General features: G+C 33.9%; 1 protein-coding gene across 6 annotated transcripts in view; it reads right to left on the bottom strand.

Moving 5' to 3' along the window:
- Positions 1–1,975: 1,975 nt before the first annotated feature.
- Positions 1,976–22,716, bottom strand: part of ATF2 (activating transcription factor 2) — a 70,973-nt gene continuing 50,232 nt past the window's right edge. For 3 of the 6 annotated variants that reach the window (XM_081141804.1, XM_081141808.1, XM_081141805.1), the window contains 5 exons: positions 20,141–20,290; positions 15,940–16,146; positions 9,271–9,376; positions 6,447–6,482; positions 1,976–4,505 (listed from right to left, as the gene is read on the bottom strand). In XM_081141804.1, coding sequence (XP_080997930.1) covers positions 4,279–4,505; positions 6,447–6,482; positions 9,271–9,376; positions 15,940–16,146; positions 20,141–20,290 — 726 coding nt within the window. In that variant the 3' untranslated portion in view covers positions 1,976–4,278. The remainder of the gene's footprint in view (positions 4,506–6,446; positions 6,483–9,270; positions 9,377–15,939; positions 16,147–20,140; positions 20,291–22,716) is intronic. The other 3 variants (XM_081141806.1, XM_081141809.1, XM_081141807.1) reach the window with 1 other exon arrangement.

Below are 22,716 nucleotides of genomic sequence, written 5' to 3'. Positions count from 1 at the left end.
AACGTTTTCACTGGTCACACTTTTTCTATGGCAATATATGTAACTGGCAACTCACCATTTATGTTTTCAGAAAGGTCTTTTACATCTTGTGATTTTTTTCCCCCCCCATGTGGGATGCTCTCTAGGATCTTAATATTTGCTTCAGTGACACCCAAGTCTCAATCTATAGTTACACACAGTCTGGAAAGACCTGCACTTATTTTTTTAAACCATGTGAGAGAATTACAGAAGTTACTTTTATTTATTAAAATAAAAAGATTTTTCACAATTACATCAAACAAAAATGATTCATTGCTTCAAAACCATTATCCTGTAGTCAAGACAATTTTAAAATGTCAGATTAAATTTTGTTCTTCTAAATTTACTTTAGAACTAATTGCTTTGATACTTTGGTGTTCTCTAGGGTATGTGTGTGTGTGTATCTATGTCTATCCATGTGTATATGTATATAAGATGAAGGCCTAGGAGTAAATGTTTCTTGTATAACAAGTCTCACAAAGAAATTCTTAGTGTCACACATCAAATTCTATAGTCTCAGATCTAGAATTAGCAAAACTACATTCAACAGTAAGGACAAGTCAAGAGATAAGAGATTATCTTTCCTGTCCTCTAAAATAAACATGACTTTGCTCTTTTAATATACCAGTTGTCAAACTTTGTTACAGAAATGCATCAGCTTGTCTTCATGAAATCTTTTATATCATATCACATAATCTAGGTTAAGTGTCTTTGTTAGCATGTGTACCTTAAAAGATAGCAGTGATTCTTTTTCTTTAGATTGAAACATTGTTCTACATGCTCTCCAGCAAAACTCATCTTTGTCTTCACTCAGCACTTACCACTTCCAACACACAATGTACTTACTGTGTTGTGTTCCCCCCTCCCCCACAATGTAGAATGTAAGCTTCACAAAGGCAGGGATTTTTGTGTCCTGGCAATAGGTGTAGCCTAGAACAACGCCTGGCACCTGGCAGCACTTTCACCCTTTAAAATGATGTAGTAGGAGGCCTGGCCAGGTGGCTTAGCTGGTTGGAGTGTCATTCTGTAAACCAAAATGTTGCAGGTTTGGGGCATGTACGGGAGGCAATTGATAGATGCTTCTCTCTCTCTCTCTCATATCAATAAAAACATATCCTTGGGTGAAGATAAACAAAAACAAAAAAATTGATGTGGTAGGAGATACGGTTGTAGATGTTAAGGCGATGGGGTTGGGGGAACAGAACATCTAGGCCTTGAGGCCATTGTAAGGAATCCAGCTCCGAGTGCAGTGAGGAGCACCTCCAGGATTTAGAGAGCTAACCTGCCTTGTTTAAAAGCATCCCTCTAGCTGCTGTATTGATGGGCTGTAGTAAGTGGGGTGAAAGCAAGGAGACAGTTATGAGGCAGACAGCAATCTGGGTGAGAAATGCTGGCACAGATGAGAGTGATAGCAGTGTCAATGGCGAGATGTGGTTGAGTTCTGGCTTATTTTGAAGGTAAAGTAAACAGTGTTTCCTGATGAGTTGGACGTGGGCTATGAGAAGAGAGGAACAGAGAATGATAATGTTGTTCTGGCTTAAACAACTGCAAGAATGGAGTTGTCATCAGTTAACTTATGAAAATGAGGGAGGATTCCATTTGCAGGTAGGGTGGAGGAAGGTTAAGAGTTCAGTGTTGGACATATTATGTTTAAGGTGTTTTGTCAGGCAGGCATCAAAAGACACCAAAGGCTGGTGGATGTGTGTGGCTGAAGCTGAAGGTGTTTCAGGCTGGGGACATAAATTAAACGTTCACTGTACCTTAAACAGTGCTTCAACTGAATGCCGAGAAAGAAGAATGGGCTGAGCACCCTGCAGTCAAAAGGTCTTTGAGAATGAATAAATTTTAACACAGAAATAGAGTAGCAGGTTCTTAATGCCATGAAGGAAAAAAAAAATTATCATTATCAGGTGATGTTACTTTATGAAACATAGGTAAGAACAAGCAATTATGAACATAATTTAAAGATAGAATTTATTCTCTGATGGTTTACTCATGCAAACTGCACATAAAAGAAAATAGTACAGTTTGTGTAACATTGCAAATATAAGGACTCAAAATGCTAGGTACAGAAGTAGTGTGACATCCTGAAGGTCAAAATGAAATTTGTGTTTATACAACTAATAATGATTTTTATTTGCTGAGTACAGACTGATTTACAATGAAAGTTTTGCTAACGTTGGTAAGCTCATTAACCGTTTACATGACTTCTTACATCTATGTAGCTTTATTTTACAGTTGCAAGAATTCCTGTTATCAAAGAACTTTAACTTGCATAAATAACAAATTGAAAGGAAAATGCACTGAAGGACTTAGGAGAGAGAAAAATTGAGGCTTTTCCTAACCCATCCAAACTACAATAAAAAATAGCGTTCTTGCAGAATTCATATTTTGTGCCTTTGAGTTCAACTCCTTAGCATAACTATGGCAAAATCATGATTAGAAATTACTTTAAAATTATAAAACCAGTTAAAAATAAAAAAAATTTAGAAGTAGAATTATCAACTAAAAATGTTCTGTTTTAATAAACCAAACAATAAAATTCCTATTATCTTCATAACTTAAAAGTCCTGAAATATCATTTGTATAATTTGAATGTTTCCCAGTCTGGAACTTAGGCAGGTGGGATGTTTCCTTGAATTATCAAGGATATTCCATATAGGTTTAAATGTCAGTCTCATTAGGAGATGGCACTGAGACTTTAGCAAAGAGTGTAGTATGGATGCAGAACAAACTACACAACTTATTATAAATGCATTACAGATATTTACATAATGGAATCCTGCTTGAATGCCAGAAGTTGCTACTGGGTAGGACTCATAACTATTTTACAAAGGTTTCTTACACACATCTACTACTTTAAAATTTTTAACAATTTAGTCTATTTTAAAATAGTGTACTGTATTTTGAACATAACCGCAGAATAAAAATAGATAATGGCACATTAGAAAACTCAATATCCCACAGATGACTGGATAATGAGAGAAGTGTACCTACAATCATCTCATCAGAAACAAGCTACGTCATGGAATGTTAGTTACCCAAGCCTGCACAGTAATGACGTTTGCAACTGCAATCACCTATTGGCCAGCATCACACTGAAGGCATCATTAAACATTCAAGCAAAGACTGCTGGCATAAACTATTGAAAGACACATACATACACACATACATACATGTACGCTTTCTCACTCTTGCTTCCCACGTTATAATTACATTGTTCTAAAGATAGATACTGATTTTTTCTCACAAGAAACGTTATCAAAATTTGCTACTAAAAGATGACAGTGCTTTCACAAGAATAAGTACAAGTTAGCTTGCAAGTACAAGACAATGGGGGTAAACAGTCTTAAATTTTCTAAGTAGTAATTTTTAGGCTTTTCTGGCAACCATACCATACTTGATTATGCATAAACTTCTCAGTTTGTAACCTGACATCTGCAAAAAAACCCAAAAACCTAATTTCAAAAATTATTAAATATCTGATAACCCTGTATTGTACATTATATAATTTCATATTTTATTAGCCTCAAAACATAGGGTTTAAAATACTGAATTTAAGACTTGAAAAATAGTCATTTTTGAAATGATAAAGGATTCCAAAATTCATGTCTACTTAAAATTAAAAAAAAGATGCACTATTAATGATCTTGATTTAATTTAACATTAAGAGTGTGCATAAAAGCACTGTATGTCTTCTACCATGTTTTCACTCACTCAAAAAGTGTTCTCATGTTCCTTTTGCATAATGTGCAAAATAAAAGGCAAAAAGGTTAAAAGCAAATTTCTTTCTCTTGCTAGTGCTTTATGACTTTGTTAACATTACAAAGTCCATAGGGATTTAAGCAGAACTTTGGTATAAATGATATAACAATATTACCATCACAGTTGAGGGATAAGAGGTGGTCAAAAGAAATGGAAGTGGGAAGAGAGATTCAGTAACACCCCCATTTATTAAACACCACCAAATTAAAAATGATAAACCACAATGAATTATAATACAGTTTATACACTGAGCACAGAAAAATTAATAAATCTAACAATATTTATAAAAAAAGCAAAATCAGTCTTTTCCAGAGACTAAAAACTTGTTCAGTCTGATCATCAACTGCTGCTACACCACTTTAGAGCCAAATTTAATTTCAAGTAAAAAAAAAAATTTACAACCACAGATTTCGCATAAATGGAAACTGGTCTTTCCTTGATTTCCCTTTGAAGTCACTAATGAGTATCTAAAACTGCTGCACTGCAGGTTTCTAATCAACTTCCTGAGGGCTGTGACTGGGAGGAAGGAGCCATAACGATCTGTGAAAGTGCAGGCTCTGTACTCTGGTCCGCCACCTGGGTAAGGACTGAAGTGGCTACAGCTTCTGCCTTGGAGGTTGAACTGACTCCATTGGATGTGCTCACAGAACTATGCTGTATCGCTTCAGTATGTGGACTACTTGGCACCGACAGGTCTTCTGAACTATCATCTTTATCAGCAGCTGAGTGGAAAAAAGAAAGATTGCTCAGTTTCTTAAAATATCAAAAGAATGTATCAGTAGGCTGAGTCAATATTCAGAGTAAAAAGTTATAAGGTATTTTACAAAATCAGTTCTTTTGATAAGTCAGTATGGTGGGAATTGACTAACTGAAACGTGGCCATCAGGCATGAAGTGGGCAATTTTACCTCCATGCAGCAGGTCTAACAAAGGCACAATGACGCACATGGAAACATCTGGGTGTCCAGTGCCTCAGAAAATAGAGCTGAATATCTGCTAACCAGTGGGTGCTGAAGAAACTGGGGTAGGAATTTGGGAGACAGACTCCTATAGCTATAACCAAACACTTATCAAACAACACATTTAACAAAACCAATCTGTTTGCTACATCCCATTCTTACTAAAAGATAAAAAAAATGTATTGCCACATGAATAAACAAAATTAATTCTTACATACAAATTATATCTTCAAATTATTCCCTCTGTAGTCTCCAGAGCTACATTTATTCTGGCTGACTTTCCATCTACTGCAGCACTGGATGATTACAACACCTGATTCTAATGATGCAGACACATGAGAATAAGCAATATTTAGAATCTAAATGCCACCAGCTGTTATAGTTGCATGAATTAATTGAGGTTCAAATAAAAATCTGTATAAAGCTCTAGATACTACAATTGAAAAGATATTCAGGAAAGGGCATTCTAAATATTTATGAAGGTAAATCTACCAATTTGTAGGCCTGAATAACAAATCTCCCATATCTTTCTTATTTTAACAAAATAGAATCCAATAATTTCATTTAGTGAAAAATTTGATATGCACAACACACAGTTATACTGTATCGTAAGTTATGAGACACAACAATAACATAAACACCTTCGTGAAGCCAGCCTCAACTTAAGAAAGAGAACATTGCCAATAACCCTGAAGCTTCCTGGAAGCTCCTCTCCTCACCAAAGTCAGTCACCATTCTGGTATTTCTTTAACCATTCCCTTGTTCTTTCTTTGAAGTTTTGCCAAATAGGTATGTAACCCTAAACAATATTGTTTAGCTTATTATTGAACATTCAAAAAATAGTATCATACTGGATATATTCTTTTGCACCTTGTTTTATTTACTTGGCATTAAAATAATTTTTATTTAGTTTAGAAGAGACAAGAAGCAGGTTTTCTATTAAATCTGAGAATGTATACTGGCCTACTTGCTATTGGCTAAGTCCCCATTCTGAAAGTCAATTATTAAAACACTCTAGACACTATGAAGCAGGACTTATCCCATGATTTATAAGAGAAGATGGAAGGGAGGAACCTCACAAAGCACAACTTTTATTCAAATAAAATTCCTTCTTTTGAGGGTTTTCTGAAATATAGTAATTCTTAAGAATTTTGACACATTTGCCCCCAATTTATGCATTTTTGAAAAGCAGGTTTTAAAATATATGTGAGAAAGAGTCCCATCTTCTCCATAATATGCTATGAATGCAAAGCCACACCCCTGGATAAAAATTTGACCTCAAGACAGAATAAAAAATCTCAATCAGTAATTCTTTTAAAATTATAATAAATGTTATAAAACACTTATAATTTAGTTAAATAGCCAACACAATAGTTACATGTTCAAAGAAAAGACAGGAGACTACTAAGAAGCCCTCTGCTTATCTAACCACTACTCTTCAACAGGACAGCAAACTGACCTTTCTCTCAACCTTAAATTCTAGGGATGCACCAACTTTCAAAAATAAAAAGGCTGATCTGTGATGAGTGTAATAAGGAAATGAAAATGTATAGTGAAGGCAGTGACTCAAAATTAAACAGTAAATTCTAAGGGACAAGTGATTATCTCCAGTATTTCAGAATTATGTAAAGCAAATTTTCAGGCTGCACAAAGAACAGGTACTCACTTATAAATTCTGTAATTATAAATTTTATATATAAAATACCTTTATAATGTGATATATCTGCACCCATGACCATTTCTAGAAGGTGAGGAGAGAAAAATTACTAGTATAATCACAAGAACTAGACAGATACAAGAAATCTTATGACACTCAACGAGCCATTTTTAGGTCTACATAAGTTTAAAGAAATCAGCTGTTTGACAGTTCACTCTCTGAATTTCTCTACCTCTGTTCATATATATTTTCAGTACTGAAAATACAGGATGTGATAAAAGTAAGTTTGCAGTTGTTTGTGTAGAAAATAACACAATAATAATCAATAAATGATAATACAAGAATAAACCTACTTTTGGCCCACTCGTATAAGCTCTCAATTATGTTTAGGACCCACAAAGCTTTCTTTCCCACTTATGATTATAGAAACAACTATAATGCAATTTTAGTTATACTTAGTGATCATAGAGAATATGAATTAATGGCAATAAGATCCCTTTTGTGCTTTATTCTTTACGGAACCCAAACATTTAGAATGTATCATATTTTCATTCACATTTTATACTATTTGACTGGTAAGGTGCCAACTGTCACGGTTCCCCATGACTGAGGGTTTCCCAGGATGCATGACTTTCAGTGTTAAAACTATGACCCTGTGACAGTGTGACTTTAATGGTCATCTTTACCCACAAGAGTTTGTAATATTCCTTAACGTCTACTAAATCTTAGTTTTCTCTCTCACATATTTTAAAACAATTAACTAGCACTACAGCTCACCACCATTAGCAATTGCTGTGTGCAACGTGATGAATAGTGTTAGGTATTTGTGAATTTCCCCATATTTTCTACAAGATTTAAATATTCACGTTATCAGTCTGTATATTTACCTTAACTATTAAACAACAGAGGAATCAGATTTTTTCCAAAGACTTCAAATTTGAAAATAGAAATTACTTTAAAATTTCTACAAGAGCTGAAGAGAACAAATTTTATGATAGAACTATACTTGTTAATCTGATTATCTAGATGACTGGACAGGAAAAAAGGTAGGTATAGCTCCTCAAACCAAAAATATCTTGCATTCTCACAACCTAGTATAATATATATTCACTAAAAACTTACTAATCTAGATTTTCAGTCAGTTTATTTAAGGGTATAGGACATAAACCCATACATCTAGACATTTAAAAATACCTTTATAAATTATTGCTTACAATGAAAAATTGGCTTATATTTGCTGAACATATACAGCCTACAGAATAGAGAGAAAACTGCTGGGATTATCCAATTAATTGCTTAAGATTTAAAAATTGCAGACAATTTTCTTTCTCATTTTATAGACTCAATTATGTATTTCCTTTTGAACTATCAAAATTCAAGAAAACTCTCTTGCTAAGAAAACCATGTATGTATAATGCTGAACTCAGTAGCTTCTATAGGAAATTATGTTGTTAAGTCAGATGGGAGCCATAATAGCCTCATCCCTGTGGCAATCATTGTTAATATGAACTCCAAACAAATTTCTATATGGGTCCAATTTACTCCACAATGTGTCTCACTACCTTGTCAAAATGACTAGATATCAAAGGACTGTGATTTATTTGCTCAAAAAGGACAAAAATCAATGTTCTAAATATATATGGCAATAGAGAGTTGCTAAATCTACTGACTTTTAAATTAAAAAATATTGCCCATTCTGATGAAACTGCTTACAATGACTAGAAGTAAAGATGGTGGCCATTAAGTTTTATCGTGAGCACCTGAGGAACTGTTTGCATCCAATACAAAATGTTTCTTTCTTATGAATTACTGACAATGGCAAATTAAAACAAAGTGGATACATATGGTTAAAACAATCTTCACATTTACAAATACCCTGAAATATCACTAAATCATAAAAACGAAAACTGTGGGTTATATATTATAAATGTTGCCTAATGCATTCCTAGCTCTGTTATTTGTTACAAATTTGTGTAAATGGACAAAATTGGCCATTTATTCAAGAGTAACAGCTGGTTCCAACATTGTGCATATTATCAAAAAGAAGGACATTACAAGGAGGAAAAAACACAATTAACCTCTAAAATGCTGAGAACAGAAGAATCTCAATTTTTAGGGAAAACATTTAAGAGTAAAGTGATAAGCAGATAATTTAAATACTATTCTATTTTAGCATTTTTATGACTAATTAGAAGATTCAATACAAAGGTTCACAATTAAAAAAACACACACACAATGCTGATATCTAAAAAAGAACAATAGGATCTGATGCTATATATTAAGTGAAGACAGTTGATTTAAAAAAAGTCATTACTGCCCGGTTGGTGTTGCTCAGCGTGGGCAGTGACCTATGGTCCAGGAGATCACGATTTGATTCTCGGGTTTCGGGCTTGATCCCCAGCAGGGGGGTGTGCAGGACGCAACCAATCAATGACTCTCATCATTGATGTTTCTGTCTCTCTCTTCCTCTCCCTCCCCCTCTCTGAAATCAATAAAAATATATAAAGGAAAGGAAAAAAAAAGTCATTACTGAATGAAGGATGGAAAAGAAATGTTTCACCCTGTCAATCTAAGACAAAGTGTTACACTGGGAAGATAAAATAATCATCAGTACTTACAGTATATTTTAAATTATTAACTAACCCATTTTGTTGATCTACAGCAATTCCTAGAAAAAAAGCTAGAAATAGGAAAATTTAAAAACTCTAGATTCTAAGAAGTAGACCCCATTCCATAACAGTTTTGTAGAAGTTCTGGTATTTAATATTAAATATTAGAATTTCAGTCTCCTTTTTTTAAATGGAAGCTTGGTTCACTGTGGCAGTATTTCACTGCCGTAGCCTAAGGCTGTAGGTAATGGAACATTACTCACTATGATAGCCAGATTTCTTCTGCATGGCGGTTACAGGGCAATCTTTATGAGCCAGAAGAAGCTGTTTTAGCTGTGCCACTTCATTTCTCAGCAGGGTGACTTCACTCTGGAGAAGAAACAAGTTATGTACCTTACCAGCATCAGATTAAACATTTCTTACTGTTTAAAACAAGTAATGATTAAGATAATGAAAACTGGACATCTTTAACAGAATATCAAGGAATAAATAAAACATGCTGCTTACGTATGTTCAATCAATACACATTAGTTTTTATATGTTAGCATTTGTATAAAAGCTGCAACTTTTATAAAAATTTAAGATAACACAACTGGATAGCATATTTCAAAGTTTTTACATTACCATTTGCCTTGAAACTGCTGATTATATATATATTAGAGGTTAAATGTTGAAGGTATTTTTTATTACATATATGTTACATGTTCCTTTGATTATTTGAAAAATTAGAAACATCAAGGGAGTCAGGATAAATTTTCACTCACTCTCTTCACCTAAAAATGAAAAATTTATCCTGAAAACTCAATCAAGTTTCTAGTTTTCTAGAAACTTGGAAAAGCTCTGTATGGGAAATCACAATAACCAATGAATCATGGATAGCTAAAATGCATTGCAAGGCACTGTGCCTGACACGAAACCAATGAAAGTAGATGTAATACCTAAATGGTTTAGTTGCCTCTGACCTAGACAATTCGTACACATCTAAATTTAAATCTGATAAATCAATGGTGATTTGTCCTATTCTTTATTACAGAATAAGCATGTTAGCTTTTGTTTCGGATGCATTAATCTGGAAGATTCTCTGTAAAATTCCAAATAGAGATTCCAGTTAATTTTGTTGGGTCACCCTCACCCCCAAATACTAAAGACATATAGATTAGTGATAATTATCAATACTCAAGAGTTAGAAATAATATGAATAAATTGATAATATAAAAAAATCTTAATTTACAAACACCTCTACTTATTTGGACTTTCTTTAACCTTAACTATGCTGTTTTCATCCATGAATTCAAAATTAAATGAAATATAGCAAATGGACATACATAACAGCTCAGGCACTTCATTTTCCACCCTCCAGTCTCTTATCCAGAAAGCTTAACGTAAAATAATTTAGATTAGACTCATTAGGTATCCCGACATGATTAATGACAAACATAAAAATCAAAAGAATAAGGCAAGTCTGTTGGGTCAAATAGTTCCTCACACCCCAATAATAATGAACTGCAACACTATTAAAGCATAGAACAAAAATCGATGCTCATGATAAATCTGTACTATTAATAAAAGGGTTAAATTGTTTAGAATATCATATTTGAGACAAAAATGGTTTATAGCGATCAAAGCACAAAAGGGAAAAACAAAAGTTTTGCTTTAAAAATAAGTTGTTTAGACAATTCATTTCTATGAAATACTGCAGTGTCAATATTGCTAATTATAGATCTTCGTTAATGACACTATTGATGAGAAACCATGTTATGAATAATCCAATATATAACTTCCAAGAAAGTTTCTCCCTCTGTCTGTCGCATCAGCTTGATTTTGAGACTCATGTCTACAAGTTTCTCTCATTAATGTCTGTAATATAAAATAGGGCTGGATATGTATGTCAAGCATATATAATCTTTTATAATTTGGTACCTGTGGCCACCCTTCACATTAGTTTGAACCTATGGAATAATCAATGTTTAACCATTTTTAACTATGTATAGAACGATTTATATGGCTAAACACATACTGTTGTCTCTGCCTAGGAAATCTTTCCTCTCCTTTTCGCCTTGCTAATTATTTCACTCATCTTTAGCAGTCAACTCAGCATAGTACAGGTTTGCATAGAAAAAGAAGTTAGGTGCCCATTTCTTTGTTCCCACAGCCATATATACGTGTATGTTTGTGTGTATTAATATAGTAGTTATCACAATGGATTGCAATTTTTGGTTTACTTGTTTGCCACCTCTGCCAGACTGGGATTTTCTCAAGGGCAGGGATTATCTTGCTCTTTGTATCCCCAGAGCACAGCACAACCTGGCACAGACTGAGTACATATTTATATTTAGAGAGGACCATGGAAATTCTGTGTCTAGGAGGTAAAAAATACCAAAAAGAGGTGAAGTGAAATAAGGGACATGGAAACATTTTGAAAATGTCAAAGTCTCACTCAAATGTGAGAAATTACTGAATTTTTCTAATCAAAGTAAAACGTATTTGCTAAGATAAAGCAGATGCTGAAAAAGTTATTACTCTGGTCTAAAATAAAATGTAAATTATTTTGGCATTGTCTTACCATTGATCCACTCTATTTTAGCTACTCAAAATTAATTATATACTGATGAACAAATCTTTCTTTACAGCTTATCTGCAGCAGATCAGACTGATGAAATCATGACAGGGTGGCCAACTGATCAATCAATCAAAAATTCTCACTGATATTTCGCCACAGACTGATGACCAGGTATCCCATAAATTTATGATCTTTGACTTACTAGCTCAGCCAATACCCTCAAAATTAAATAATGTTAGATGGTTTCTTCTTTGGGGAATTTCTCATAGCTAAAGATATAATTTTTCTTATGTTTAGTCTTCAGAAAAACCAATGATCAAGTATCAATATTCCCACTACACAATTTCAAAGGTTGTCATGGATGCAAAGCCTACACTAGAGAACAAAACAGTTCTTGGTCTACAATAGAAATATAGATGAAGGGGTTCCATTTTGAAAATATTTTGCAAAACAAATGGGAATGACCTTTCTCTTCTTCTCATACTTTAATTACTTGTTTCATGTTTGTCTCCTCTGCTAGACCACAAGTTTTACAAGTGCAAGGATAATGTCTTTTTCACTATTATATTCCCTGTGTCTAATAACATGCTCTGCCACAACAGATGCTTAACGACAGAATAAATAATAAATAACTAGTATTTGCATAGCATAGTTACAGAATACTCTTCTATAGTCTCTCTCATTTGACCTTCATAAAATATTCTATGACTTTGACAGATGGGAAAGTAAAGGCTCAGAAAGATTTTTAGTAAAGCTAGTAAAAGGAAGTACTTGGTCTCAAACTCTTAATAAAATGCATGAGGAACAGGCGGCATTACTATTACCCTCCCCCAGATAAAAAACTCAGGGGAGGGGAAGAAAAGAAGACAGTAATATCATAAGATAGTTCTGATTTTTTTCCTTCACGAATTAAAAGAGGCATTGTATAGCATCTTAAATTGTTGCTATTCCTTTCTGTTTCAAGTAATAAATACTAAAGATTTTATAATACCTAAGCTTAAGAAGCAAAATCCACAAAAAAATCCCCAAGTTTTATACACAGAGTAATGGTTAAGGAATTACTTGTAGTAAAGAGTCTGACTTTTGTTTATAAAGGAAATATGCTGAAATTGTAAACTGAAAACTACCGCCCCCCAAATAAGTATAACTGAAAGACAAAACCATAAAGTTAAAACCATTTCAAATAAAAGACAACAAAATCATATTACCTTAAAAATATAATTTATAATTAACAGCATCCAAATCTTGGTTAGATTATCATAAATATCTCTAATACAATTTGACAAAAAACAAACAAACCTGCCTTTCAAGCAATGATTTTAGAAAGCTAAAATATAATCAAATTTCGTGTTTGGAGCAATAAGGTTGAATAATTTTTTAAATTGAATATATATTTGGTAAAAATATGAACAGTCATACCTCAAAATTCATCAAACCTTTTATTGTATATAATATATAAGTAACCATGAGTCATTACTGTCCACTACACCGATCAGCTAAGCCTGTATGTCAAATGAAAGATTATTTTTAAAATGTAGAATTGATGATGGTGTTCACACAAAGTACAGTTTAATTATTTCTTTGACATTCAATTTTCTTTACAAGTCATTCTGTTCTTCACAATTAGTGGTTTTGCTGTTGGCAGAATGAAAGAAGTTTTTTCTCCCTGAATCAGCTATAAGCATGTTAACTCTTCATACTCTGAAAACTACAGTTTGTTTTAAAACTATTTTAAAACTTTTAATTTTATTTGACAAATAACTAAAAAACAATAAAAATCAAAATCATATATCTTCTTGAAATAATAGGGAAAGTCATAATTGAAGTACCTTTGCTTCCCAAACCATCTGTGCTTCCCAATACCCTCTCTACCATGTTGCATCCTGGTACATGTCATTCCTAAAATTTTACCCATGTAGGGATTCATTACTATATGATTTCCATACCTATACATGTATCCATCTAACTTAACTATAAACCTTTTACTAGTGAAGGTTTATGGTATACATTTTAGTATGCAACTAACTTTTTATTAAAATTCCCATAATATAGAATTAACCATTTTAAAGTGAATAATTTGGTGGCATTTAGTACATTTACAATGTTGTGCAACCACTTCCCTCTATCCACTTATAAAACACCTCTGTTATTCTAAAATAAGACACGTTACCCATTAATCAGTTTCTCCCTTTCCTCCTTGCCCGTCTCCGGCAACGACCAAGCTGCATTTTGTCTCTATGGATTTATCTGCTCTAGATATTTCATATAATAGTCATATAATATGTGACTTGGTGTCTAACTTCTTTCACTTAAGCATGTTTTGAGGTTCATCCACATTGTAGCATGTACTTTCAATCCTTTTGTGCCTAAATAATATTCCATTTTATGTATATACCAGAATTTATTTATCCATTCATCTACTGCTGGACATTTAGACTGTTTACAGCAACTTTTTTTTTTTTTTAATTCTCACCTGAGGATATGCTTTTCAGAGAGAGTGAAAGGGAGAGAAAGAAAGAGAGAAAGAGAGAGAGAGAGAAACATCGATGTGAGAGAGACCCACTGATTGGCTGCCTTCTGCATGCACCCCGATCTGATCTGGCTGGGGATTGAGCCTGAAACCAAGGTCGTGCCTGTGGCTGGAATTGAACTTGGGACCCTTTCAGTCTGCAGGCCGACACTCTAACCACTGAGCCAAACTGGCCAGGGCCAGCAACTTTCTTTTTGCCCACAACAATATATTACAGGCATTTTCCCAGGTTAATACATACAAATGAACCTTATTCTTTTTTGTATAAGTATTTTAAAGAAACTCCTTGACAACGTATCATTTTGTCTGTCTTCATATTTTGTTATGTACCTCTAAAACTGAGAACACTTTCTTATCTATGATGCCATCATCATAGTTTTTAATGATTAAAAATACTGATTTTGCCCGCTGGCGTGGCTCATCGGTTGAGTGTCAACCTACGATCCAGGAGGTCATGTTTCGATTCCCAGTCAGGGCCCATGCCCCGTTTGCAGGCTCGATCCCCAGTAGGGGGCGTGCAGGAGGCAGCCAATCAATGACTCTCTCATCACTGATGTTTCCCTCCCTCCCTCCCTCCCTCCCTGCTTCCCTCCCCCTTCCTCTCTCTGAAATCAATAAAGATATATTTTTAAAAAATAATGAAAATAGTTTTTAAGAATTCATTTATCAGATGGTGATATTATAATAATTTCTTAGCATACCCTAGTAAGTAAGTATGTATTTGAAGTCTCTGTGATGTGGTAAATCATGTTTAATTTTTTTCTAAATGGCTAATATGCTTTCTAAGACAATTTGTTCTAAAACTAACATGTCAATTTTCAAAGCACAACACAGTATTAAAAGATGTCTGCCTTACATATAAAAAGTTTTTAAGTAATAAAATTTATATTATAGGTTAAATGCTATCCCTGATGCTAAAAACTTTTTCCTAAGCACTTAAATAGACATTTATAATTGGTGACATCTTTAAAGATAGAAAGGTTTAAGAAGAGAGCATTTCTCATCATCAATTATAATTATATAGAAAGATTTGTTTTTAACTAGGAATAAATTCACTCAGAAAACTGATCAATAACTACAATTCATTAACATCAATTTTCTAGTTGATGCTCAGCAGCAACTGGTAGTTTAGAAGATTTTGCTGGAGAACATTCACAACATTTAAAAAAGAAGAAGAAAAAAACAGAAGGAAGGAAATAGATTTGATGCTCCCCCATTGGAAATCTTACCAAAGACTGAACAGGAAGGAGCCTTAAACCTTTATACCCACGAGGTTCCTAAGAAATATATCTAAGGCACATTGGCAGGGCAGCATAAAATGATTTCTATTGCCACTGGCCATATTGTACCTGTTCTGTGGATAATAAGAGTCCTTCAGTTTCCAAAGCTGTCAATCTGGCACCTTTCTTGAGCACTATATTCACTTTAAATAAAACAAACAAAACAAAACAAAATTTATAATTCAAAGAACAAAAGGACTTAAAAACAAAACTGCTACTAAAGCAACTTTATTGTGATATAAACCAAAAAAAGAACGTGAAAAGTGAAATACCAGTAATATTTTTAATTTTAAGATTCTTTGAACTTTATATCACAACTTTATAAAGTGTAAGTACTTTTGCACTACACAATTAAACACATGTTTAAAATTACTTCATTGTATCAGTGTTAAAAGTTTCATCTCAGTATCCAAATAGGTTTAATAAAATTAGGCTTACACAGGTTCTATACACACCTAATATTGTATCCTAAAATATTTAGATGGCTAACTAGAAAAAAAAAAGGGAAGGGCTATGTTCATGATTATTAAAATAAAACAAAGTTTACATATATGCACCATACCTGCAGTTGTCCGTTTAATGAACTCAAGTCTTCTGCTTTCTTCTCTAAAGACTGAACCCAGACTTTCCTTTTTTGCCGGCATCTTGAGGCTGCTGCTCTATTTCTCTCCAGAAACTTCCTCCTTTTTTCATCAGGATCTTCATTAGCTGCTCTTCTTCGGCGACCACTTGTATTTTGGGTCTGTGGAGTTGTGTGAGCTGGAGAAGCCTATAATAAACAGAAATGGAAGCTTTTTATATTTTTATCTGGTGAGTGAAATAACACTGCCAGTAAAGGGTGGCAGAAGGGGAGAGCTACTAACTTTATTTTCTAAGTCTCACTGTACACATCAGTATTTTGGGGCAATGTGAAAATCACCCTGTGGTTTAATAAATTCCTTGAAATAAGTGAGCACTGCTGAAACAAGATTCTAGCTAAGTCACTACTATATTAAATATAGTCTTTAAAGATTCTATAACATTTTCATTTTTATAGAAATAATATGATGAAACTGAAAATGCAACACAAAAGATCATGTAAAGATCTTACATTTTCCCAAGTATACTCTTAAACAAAAGTACATTATGGTATTATTCAATATATTATGGTATTATTCAACCCTCTGAAAACCAATTATAAGGTACTATGGTAAAATTTTAATAACTTATTCAAAGTGACTATGGGAAACCATGTTTACTGTGCTATTTTTGAAGTAAAAATATCATTAAATCTGTAAATTTTCTTTAAAAATTGGTTTCTCTAAAATTAAGGCATGAAAGTATGTACAGGCTTTGGTATATCGTCAGGTGCCACTTAGTGATGGGGATACAGTCTGAGAAATGCATCATTAGGCAGTATCATTGTAGGGGAACATCACAGAGTGCACTTACCCAAACTTAGATGGTACAGATCATTATACCCCTAGGTTACATGGTATAGCTTATTGCTCATAGGCTATAAGCCTGGATAGCATGTTACTGTACTACAGACAATTTTAACACACAGTATTTATATCTGAACATATCTAAACATTGAAAAGGTACACTAAAAATAGAGTATAAAAATAAAAAATGTTACACCCGTATAGGGCATTTACCATGAAAGGAGCTTGCAGGACTGGAAGTTGCTCTGAGTAGGTCAGTGAGTAACTGGTGAGTGAATGTGAAGGCCTAGGACATTACAGTACACTACTGTAGACTTTATAAACACTATACACTTAGGCTACACTAAATTTATAAAAACACTATTTCTTTCTTTAATAATAAATTAACCTTAGCTTACTGTAACTTTTTTACTTTATAAACTTGAGCTTTTTAAAACTTCGGATTCTTTTGTAACAACACTTAGCTTGAAATACATTGCACATCAGTACAAAAATATATTCTTTTTTTATATCCTTGTTCTATAACTTTTACTATTAAAAACATTTTTTTTTTTGGAAATCCTCACCTGATACATTGAGAGAGAGAGAGAGAGAGAGAGAGAGAAACATCTAGCAGTTGCCTCCCATGTGCACCCCTACTGGGGATGCAACCTGAAATCTAGGTATGTGCCCTGACCGAAAATCGAACCCACAACCTTTTGGTGTACAGGACGACACTCCAACCAACTGAGCCCCTGGCCAGGGCTATTTACAATTATTTTTTTCTTTTAAAACTTTTTTGTTAAAAACTAGGACAAACACAGACATTATCATAGGCCTAACATAGGGTCAGGATCATCCACATCACTGCTGTCTACCTTCACATCTTGTCCCACTGGAAGGTCTTCAGGGGCAATAGCACCGTGGAGCTGTTATCTCCTATGATAACAATGCCTTCTTCTGGAATACCTCCTGAAGGACCTGCCCGAGGCTCTTCTTGAGGAGGTGTCACTCTTTTCAGAAATATGCCCAAGGTGGTTTGCTTGCTTGTTTTCCATCCTAGATTTGCTTGCAAGCATATACTGTAATCTTACAGAACCACCACCATATATGTAGTCTGTCATTGTCTGAAACCTCGTCATGTAGCACATTACTCTACTCAGCTTTTCTTCAGTTTTTTGAAATTTAGGGTAAGTCTTTTTCTAAGGGTTAGGTTCATTAATGCTTATTTTTCTGGTGGGTAGGATACCAGAGGAGTCCAGACTTTCATTTTAATTTATCCCCCACCCCTCAATGGATTGGCCTGGTTATTTCAGATCATCCAGAGACAGAAATCTTCACTCACTAGTGACGTTGTCTAGTGTCTAGCACTACAGAACAATAAATACCTCCAAGCCTCTCACAAATCCCAAAATTGTACCACAGAACACTTGAATACGGGAGACAGGAAATGAACCCTTGGAAACAGTGCAAAGGAAACAGCATGTTGTGCCCACAGGCACATGATGAGATTCAAAGAAGCCTGAAAGCAATCTGTTACCTATAATTAATTATATTTTAAAATGGTGTGAACAAATAAAACTTCTATCTTCTCCTAATCTATATAGTAAGCAAAAATCTCATATATAAGCTCAAATAAGTTCTGCAGGAAAATCACCAAACTACTTCTCACTCTATGAACTCCAAAAAAACTAAATGTTATTATTTAATTCCTTTTCCAAATAACTAGCATTAAAAATTATAAGGGTTATCCCATTTATACTATGTTTTAATTGTAATAAAGATCAAGTATTAGATTATTTATTTTATGTATATAATTCCAAGTTAATCTTTTAGAAAATACTTCTATGGCTGGCTTCAAGAATGTCAACCTTGCACCCAACTAGCATGGCTCAGTGGTTAAGTGTTGACCGATGAACCAGGAGATTGAGGTTCGATTCCTGGTCAGGGCACATGCCAGGTTGAGGGCTTGATCCCCAGTAAGGGGTGTGCAGGAGGCAGCCGATCAATGATTCTCTCCCTCATCATTGATGTTTCTATCTCTCTCTCCCTCTCCCTTCCTCTCTGAAATCAATAAAAACATATTTAAAAAAAGAAAAGAATGGCAACCTTGTAATATTTTTTGTACTTCATCCTTGTAAATTAAAGCAGATTTTTTCCCTGTATTCATCTGGCCGAATAGGAAATAACAGTTTTTTTTCTTTTTTTTAAATGGACAACTCAGTTATTACAGCAAAGGCTAAGCCCAAGTAAGTGGAAGCTATTACAGAATTACATTTGTATATTTTTATACCTAACAAGGACTCGAGGCTAATTAGAAGCATATATACCTCTTTCTCTCCTTTGATTCATTCATTCCACTTCATTAAAAAAAATGAACTAATCTAGAAACAAGAGATACAGCAGTGGAGCTGTTATCTAATAAAATCAAATATAAAGATACAAATAAAAATCAGATCCAGGGAAACTATAGCTGGTATAAGAAAAGAAATTATATTCCTTTCTTTTAAATAAACTTTTAAAGATGTGAAAACCATACTTAACTTGTAGACCATACAAAAAAACAGCCCAGGGCTTCATTTGGCCCCAGGTCCAGCTTGCTAACCCCTGAATTACGACATTAAAACACACTTGCTTGCCCGCTCCCTACAACTACATTCCACTTTAAGTTTCATAAAGATAAAATATAATTATCTAAATACCTATGCTTAGGAGGCATTCTAAAATTTGCTATTTACCTGTGTTTCTTTAAATGGAAAGCTTTGCTTTTTAATGCCAATGCTAACATTCTTTAAGTAGAGAAGATAAAAGCTCTTGTGTTCTGAAACACTTAACAGAAATATAGTAACCCTTTACTACAGAAATATACTATGGACATACAGAAATACCAATAATCTAACGGGAAGTCACAAACTACATACAAGTGAAAAGGGCCTCTAGTACAAACAGCTATATATGGCATATCTTTTCCTTTGGTGATGTTTCACAAATTTTAATTAAAGAATTATTTGATTTATGTTAGTAATGTAATACATATATACATTACTTACTGAATACAATCAACAGAAAAAAATGTTTCCTTAAAAAGTATCAATGGATATTGTGTTATTTCAGTCCAACATACATACAGGGTGTCCTACATAGTAATAACTGCTTGACAGAATATGGACTGGACTGACTTTATTTAATATCAATACTTTTACATTTGAACTGCCTTTTCCTAAGACTTCTGGTACACTTTCAGAATAACAATATAACCAGAAATAATTTTTTTCAAAGTACATAGTCAATTAAGTTACACTGTATTTGTTTTTTCAAGGATAACAACAGAGTGCTGAATGATAAAAACAACACACATACCGGAGTTTCTGTAGTGGATGTGGCTGGCTGTTGTAATGACTGTGGTCGAGATTCCTCTGATTGAGTCCTAACCAATCCGCTACCATGACCTTTTACAGTATCGCCATTGGTCACAGGAGGATGTTGCTGGGTCAAAGCAGCTTTTAATCTCTGAAACGCAAAAACCAATTTTTAAGAAGTTCCTTACTTTCCACCCAAATCTAACTCCTAACATGCTCTTTGGTTAACCAAAAAAGATATTTGTAAAGAAAGGCATAAATTCATTCAGCTTCAAAATCAGTTTTATTATAATTCATTTCAATCCTAAAATCACTATAAGTATCAGTAACATAAACAAAAGAACCTTTGGAAAGCTTCCCTGAGTCTTTTGTCTAGTACTAAAGGATTCTGAACTTTGTTGTTCCTAATCAATTTTGAGGAGTGAAAATTCAAAACACTACTTACTGAAAATAACTAGCTTTGTTAAACTAAAATAAGCAACACAAGTTAATTATGTGCACTTTCACTTATTTTCCCCCACCCAATTCCTGTATCCTATATCCCAATATTCCCAGGCTCTTAGATTCTTAGACCAAAATCTCTTCTTTTCCAGATATGGGCCATCTGATCTCTGCACCCAGGTCTGATGTCAGTGCTTACTTCGACAATGACCTGATGTTGCATTTTTTAGGCCACTACACTATCTGTCAGGCTAAACCTCCTCTCAGAACCTACAGCTGGGTTAGCCTCCCTTAGGTCTTCCCTGTCTCCAGTAAGCAGATCTACTTCCAAGTCTATCCCTTCCACTATGTTCCATTTTTCCAGTTAACTAGACTGTACCCAACCCCACTGTCAGAGTATGACAGGTCTAGTGTTAGAATGAAGCCCTAGAAATTTATGGTTACCTCTTTATAAGGACACAATTTGAATAAAGTTTATTCTTCTATCAGCAAAAATGTATCATATGTGAATATATTATTTCTCCAATCAGACAGTAAGCATTTTAAGAGCAGAGGTTGCCTTACACTTCTTTGTATCCCTTTTACCAACTGGCACGTTATTGATTTGCAACATAGATGAACAACAAATATATTTGCAAATCAAAAGAAATTGTTTTCTTTGGTGAAAACAGCACATGTGATTTTTGGGTAGTTTTATTGTTATGATCTGTAAATTTGAAATAATTAGCATAATATAATCATACTATAGTATCTTAGAGATGAAAGAGACCTCCAGGGACCTGAGAGATCTGGAACTATTATTGCTGATAATGTTCTTAATATCTGAGATATAGTCCTTGAGCCTAAAATAAAGTTCCCTCATAAAATTTGATGCAGAAATACGTCCATTACATTTTCCTAAGATCCACACTCCTGCACAAATTTTGGGAAAGAGAGGCTACAAATATTGGTATGAGAACTGTGTTGCAGTCTATCCAGTGCTTCCTAAACTTTCTAGAATTGCCTGGATGTTACATGTTAAAAACAGATTCTTGGTAACCTTTCTCTCTCCCTTCCCTGGACTTAGCAAAAAGAGGTGGATAAGAGAGAACTTTTGAAAAAGAAAAAAAAAAAAGATTCTAGTACAATTGCCTTCATTTACTCCAACTAAGAACAATTTAGAAAATTTTACAACTATTCAAAATTTGAAGTTTCTTTATTTTCAGCTATGCATATCTTCTATAAGTGATCCAGATCCCTTAAAAACTGAAACATATATGAAAAGATGAACAAAATTTCCACTATGGAATAGTTCTATCTGGACAACTGTTAGTGGACATTTTCTCTTTACTGCTAATCACTGTAGATTCTGAGTACGATTTCAAAAATCAATGGCAGTACTGATGTATGTTACATACAGTAAAATGAACTCATTTTAGTGTAAAGCTCTGAGTTTTAACAAGCACATACAGTTGTAGAACCACCACCTACAATGAGGCTACAGTACAGTTCTATTACCCCCAAAATTTCCCTTACTCCTTTCCTGTAACTCTCTCCTCACACACCCAGCCCCTGAAAACCACTAATTTGTTTTCTAATCCCAAAACTTTTGCCTCTTCCACACTACCATATAAATGGAATCACAGTGTATAGGTTTTTGAATCTAGCTTCTTTCCTTTAGCATAATGTATTTGAGATCCATTCATGTTGTGATATCAATGAGTTTCTAATAGGACAATATCCCAGTTTTATAGATTAGGAAACCAGAGATCACTTGCTCAAGGTCACACAGCCATTAAGCTAGTTCAAATCCTGGATTTGTCCAAAAAACACAAGGAGTGATCAAGAAATAAAATCTGAGACTGGATGGCTTAATGATTCAAAGACAACCACAAAGGATTAGGAATGCCAAGTCTGATACTGCAACAGCTAAAGCCACACCACCCAAGGATGAGGTAGGTTTTTCCCAAAAGAGTACTTCTTTATGAATTGCAAAGAGCACTACAATATGTAAAGTCCTAGTGTCTTCACTGGTTGGTATACATAATGTATACTGTATACATATTTGTATACATATGGTATACAGCCGAGAAGACACATTATGTTCAGAATTTAACTGCTTCAAACTATCTGTGTGACTCTGAACAAATTATTTAA

The sequence above is a fragment of the Miniopterus schreibersii genome (assembly GCF_964146895.1).
Source record: "Miniopterus schreibersii genome assembly, chromosome: 7".
Lineage (NCBI taxonomy): Eukaryota > Metazoa > Chordata > Mammalia > Chiroptera > Miniopteridae > Miniopterus > Miniopterus schreibersii.
The sequence above is the reverse complement of the archived record's forward strand: the minus strand, read 5'-3'. Positions and strand labels throughout refer to the sequence as shown.